Here is a 5542-nt window from a genome sequence, read left to right on the forward strand (position 1 = left end):
CAACCTAAGTTCTCGCACTCTGATTCGCTGCCAATGCTTAGCCCCCCCGACTTGACCTCTTCATTCAGCGTAGGAAATGATGACGCTCGGGGCAACGGGAATCACGTCTGCTCCGTGATTGGACCAGGTAGGAGCCAATCATCCGACGCAGCCCAGCGTTTGGCTGGTTTGCGTCTGGCGTGGATAATGTATCAGGACTGGAGGACGGCGCCTTGCTTGGTGAGTATGGTGCTGGGGCTGTGCAGGCCTTGAGGTAGACAAAAGGGGATAGAATGCATTGTATTGGCAGGCAATGCGGAGAACTGTACGCAGGAAGGACTTGTATTGGTTGTAGTTAGTTATTGCTGTGCTAGATGGTACATATCGGGGTACACAGCTGGGGGCTTGAGCTGCCCCCCCTCCCTGTGTTACCATATGTGGGTGTGATTCAGAGCCCAGTTCTGTGCACCCCCCGGGTCGTGGGCCACATTGGTGCACCCCGGGTCGTCGGCCGCATCGGTGCACCCCGGGTCGTGGGCTCCATCGATGCACCCCGGGTCGTGGGCCCCATCCATGCACCCTCAGGACCTTATTATTACCATACTCCCTAAGGCCTCTTTCACACAGATGGATAGAATGGTGCTTTTAGCGCAGCTAGAAGCACACAATGATTTCCTATGACATCATTCGCACACTACGGTTACCTGCGGTTTTGTTCCCCGCGGTTTTGTGCGGATAGAAAAAATAGATCTCAATGCGTCCAGCTGCGAAATCCCGCAGCTATCGGCATGTAACCGCAGTGCACTGTGTCATCTGCGTTTGGTATGAATCTTGAGGGGGAAGTCCACGCCAAATTTCAAATAAAAAACCGGCATGGGTTCCCCTTACAAGAGCATACCAGGCCCTTGGGTCTGCTATGGATTTAAAGGAGACACCCCGTACGCCGAAAAAACGGCGTGGGGGTTCCCCCCAAAATCCATACCAGACCCGTATCCGAGCAGCAGCCCGGCCGGTCAGGAAAGGGGGGACACGAGCGAGCCCCCCCCCCCCTCCTTAACCGTGCCAGGCCGCATGCCCTCAACATGGGGAGGTAGGTGCTTTGGGGCAGGGGGGCGCCCTGTGGCCCCCCACCCCAAAGCACCTGTCCCCATGTTGATGAGGACAGGGCCTCTTTCCGACAACCCTGGCCGTTGGTTGTCGGGGTCTGCGGGAGGGGAGCTTATCGGAATCCGGGAGCCTCCTTTAAGAAGGGGGCCCCCAGATGCTGGCCCCCCGCCCTAGGATGAATAAGTATGGGGTCTTCATGCCGTCTGGTTCTCTTCCCGCCGGGGGGGCGCTTTCTTCTTTAGCTCTTATACAGCGGCCCCCTCCCTCCTGGGCTTCTTTGACGTTTTTGGCGGGGGATGTGCCGTCTTCACCGCCGCCTGGTTCTCTTCCGCCGGTGGGGCGCTTTCTTCTTTAGCTCTTCTACAGCGGCCCCCTCCCGGGCTTCTTCTTCGACATCTTCGGCGGTGGGTGCCCGGGCTTCTGTCGCCTTCTTCTTCGATGTTGACACGTCGCTTCCTCCCGTCATAAGAGGCCCTGTCCTCATCAACATGAGGACAGGTGCTTTGGAGTGGGGGGGGGGGGCGTTTTTTCGGCGTACGGGGTGTCTCCTTAAAATCTATAGCAGACCCAATGGCCTGGTATGCTCTTGTAGGGGGAACCCATGCCGTTTTTTTATTTGAAATTTGGCGTGGAGTTCCCCCTCAAGATTCATGCCAAACGCAGTGCTTGGTATTGGCAGAGATCCAAGTCGGATCCCCGTTCAATATCGTGCTGCGGCTAAACGCAACCGCAGCTAAAAGCAGTGTACAAATGCAGCTAATCGCTGTGCCTGGAGTCTTGGATTCCAGCAAAACATAAACATGCTTTTATCTGCGGCAAAACAGCTGCCCGTGTGAAAGGCGCCCAACACTTTCACTGGCACAGCCATGTTTATTTGTGTGGTGTGTGTTGTGTTTTTTTTTTTTTTTTTTTGTTTCTTCCATGTTTAACATAGTTTTAGGCCTAAACCCCAAACATTATAAATGTTTTGAAAGCCAACACCTTGGAGAATCAAGTAGTGCTATGTTTTATAAGTTGCACAACATTTTAGTTAAATATACATTATGCCTTTACTTTGCAGGGGCGAAAAAAAAACCACCAGGGTGTGTGTGTGTGTGTGTGTGTGTGTGTGTGTGTGTGTGTGTGCGCGTGCGTGCGCTCCCTAGAACTTCTGTGTAATGTGGGTGGAGAGAATGAGATCTGTAAGCTAGGATGAGAGAGGGGTTTGGGAAAATTAAATTTTCTCCTTTTTGTCTCTGTTTAATCTCTGTGTATTGCAGTATGAGAACGAGAGCATAAACACAAAGTTAAACTTTCTACTACATGTTTAACACTCTTACATTTGAGCAGTAGAAATTTAATTTTTATTGTATGTTTTGGTCATGCCCTTTTTTTTTTTTTTTTTTATTGTGCACCTTGCGATTATGGACATGGGTTAAAGGGGTTGTAAAGGTACAATTTTGTTTTTCCTAAATAGCTTTACCTGTCCTCCTTCACTTAGCTCATCCTTCGATTTTGCTTTTAAATGTCCTTATTTCTTCTGAGAAATCCTCACTTCCTGTTCTTCTGTCTGTAACAACACAGAGTAATGCAAGGCTTTCTCCCTGCTGTGGAGTGTCGTGCTCGCACCCTCCCTTGGACAACAGGAGAGTCAGGACGCCCACTAACACACAGCTCATTTCTCTATCTGCAACATAGAAAGTGTCCTGACTCTCCTGTTGTCTAAGGGATGGGTCGAGCATGACACTCCACACCAGGGAGAAAGCCTTGCATTACTGTGTGGAGTTACAGACAGAAGAACAGGAAGTGAGGATTTCTCAGAAGAAATAAGGACATTTAAAAGCAAAATCGAAGGATGAGGTAAGTGAAGGAGGACTGCACTAAGGTAAAGGAAGCTATTTAGGGAAAGAAAAATGTTTAACCTTTACAACCCCTTTAATTTTATTAGACTTGAAGAGCGCGAAATCTGGCGCTGCCAATAATCCAATAATCTTCCAGTTGTTTGTCAAAGCTTAATTGAACAAGCTGAAGTTAAAAGCTAATGCACTGCTGCAACAGATTTTGCACTCTCCAGTTTTAGTAAATTCACCCCAAAGTATATTTTATTAACAGACATTAAATTATATTTGGATATTTCTTAAATCTACTTTATTGTATTGAAAATGTAGACTACTGACTTATTTATTTTTGTTTTGTTTTCAGAATTGTATTGGTGCTAGCTATGATGATTCACGGCTTTAAAAGCAGTAATCAAGACTTTAGCTTTGGACCATGGAAGCTCACTGCTATCAAGACTCATATTATGAAGTCAGCTGATGTGGAAAAAATGGCTGAAGAAATGCACATGCCCTGTCTTCCTGAGATGATGTTTGGAGACAATGTCCTAAGAATTCAACACTCCTCTGGCTTTGGTATAGAATTTAATGCTAAAGATGCTCTTATAAGAGTCAATAAGAAGCAAGGAGTTTTAAAGGTAGCTTGTGCTGAAGAGTGGCAAGAGAGCAGGTCAGAAAACGATCATAGCAAAGAAATTGTAAAGCCCTACGACTGGACCTACACAACTGACTATAAAGGAACATTACTAGGTAATGACCTGAAATTCAATGTTGTCACAACTACCGAACGAATTGACACAGAAAAGCTGAAGACAAGAGAACAAATCACGTTTTTCGAGGAGGTTTTGTTGTTTGAAGATGAGCTCCATGATCATGGTGTATCTGGCTTAAGTGTTAAAATTAGAGTCATGCCTTCCAGTTTTTTCCTTCTTCTTAGATTCTTCCTGAGAGTAGATGGTGTCCTTATCCGAATGAATGACACACGACTTTATTACGAAAGTGACAAACCGTACATGCTGAGAGAATACACATCCAAGGAGAGCAAGATCAGCAACCTTAGTCATGTGCCCCCTCCTTTTTTCACAGAGCCCAATGATATTTCTCAGTATTTACCTGTGATGGAAGCAATTTATGAAAAGTTAGAATTCCCATTAATACCGCAAGAAGACACGAGTGACTCTCTGACATCAACAATTGCACAAACCCCACAAATTCTTTTGTAGAGTAGTCATGATCTAAAGTTGCCACCAAAAAAATAGTCATTGTGAATAGAAAGAAGTATTGATCCCATTTCATCAAAGCACAATTGTAGTACAGTCCCACAGAGATTCCAGTTGTTTACAAGTGTTTTTGCAATACAAGATGCCTTAGTAGGTCCACATGTATTTCATTCTAGGCCATCGGTGGAGAGTTAACATACTGGAAATGTGCAAAGTTCATGGGAATCAGTGGGTGATAATGGTTGAAGATGCCTGCTTACTAGTGACTTCCAAGTACTAGTCAAGTGCTGAGACACCTGATTATTTTTTTCTATATATATATTACACACACATCTGTAATCTATTTTTATTTTTTTTTTATTTTTATTATTTTTTTTTTTTTTACTTTGCTGCATACAAAACCAGACAAACATTTGTATATTCCTGCATATAGATAACCTGTGCATCAGATTCTGATTGAATAAGATAAGAAATCTTTTTGGTATTTAGAAAACATTCTCCACCCGAAGTGTACCACTGTGTCTTTGTTTACTCCACACTGGAATGAGATTAAACTTTAGCAATTTAATTTGCCATCATTTGTAAATTTGATTGCTAGTGGAATATGGAAACAGTACCTTATAAATCAAACATTTTATATGTAACTGTGCTTCAGCTGTTTTATTTGTAATCTATTTTTAGAAAATTAAAGTGTTGCTTAAAGCGGGCCATCTGGGTTTTTTTTTTTTTTTATATCTACTCGCCTTTCCTCTGCCCTATAGCAGAGTTGCACAAATAAATATGAATTTTTATTTATTTATTTCCCAGGCTGTCATTTTTGCTTGGGTGAGAAGGATGCACCCTAATTCAGCACATGCTCAGGAATGCCATAGGTCACTTTGGCATCTGTTCCCGTGTTCCTGCTCATCCACATGGTCCTGTGCACTGCCACCTAGGATTTCTATGTCACTCACCCCATGAAGCAGATCACAGGATCTTGTGCATACCCAGAAAGAGAACAGGATGCTTGCCAGTTTACAGGCAGGGTCCATGACATGTCTGTGCATGTGAAAGTTATCTGGTGCATGCACAGACACACTGCAAGGTTTTGGCAGGTCCTGTAGACCAGTGGTTCTCAATTCTGTCCTCAAGTACCCCCAACAGGCCATGTTTGTAGGTTTTCCTTTATCTTGCACAGGTGCTTTTAATCAGAGTCAATGGCTTGGCATTTTGGACAGCTATTTTATCTAAGAGAAATTCACAAACCATGGCCTGTTGTGGGAACTTGAGGACAGGTTTGAGATCCACTGGTGTAGACCTAGAAAACAAATTAATTCAAGGTGGTGGCACTATAGAGGCGCTGTGTAGTGTGTTTTTTTTTGGCTGTTTTTTTTGCTCAATTACAGGGATTTTTTTTTTTTTTTTTAATAGCAGTGGTGTATT

General features: G+C 44.4%; 1 protein-coding gene across 1 annotated transcript; it reads left to right on the forward strand.

Moving 5' to 3' along the window:
• The first annotated feature begins 76 nt into the window (after nt 1-76).
• TIPRL (TOR signaling pathway regulator) lies at nt 77-4828 on the forward strand. Its single transcript, XM_040328719.1, has 2 exons — nt 77-219; nt 3268-4828. The coding sequence occupies exon 2, from the start codon at nt 3287-3289 to the stop codon at nt 4121-4123; it is 837 nt and encodes a 278-aa protein (XP_040184653.1). The 5' UTR covers nt 77-219; nt 3268-3286; the 3' UTR covers nt 4124-4828.
• Nucleotides 4829-5542: the final 714 nt, after the last annotated feature.

Source organism: Rana temporaria, chromosome 11 (genome assembly GCF_905171775.1).
Source record: "Rana temporaria chromosome 11, aRanTem1.1, whole genome shotgun sequence".
NCBI classification, from domain to species: Eukaryota; Metazoa; Chordata; class Amphibia; order Anura; family Ranidae; genus Rana; species Rana temporaria.

Coding starts and splice junctions, on each gene's coding strand:
- TIPRL (XM_040328719.1), top strand. CDS start 3,287: ATGATGATTCACGGCTTTAAAAGCAGTAATCAAGACTTTAGCTTTGGA.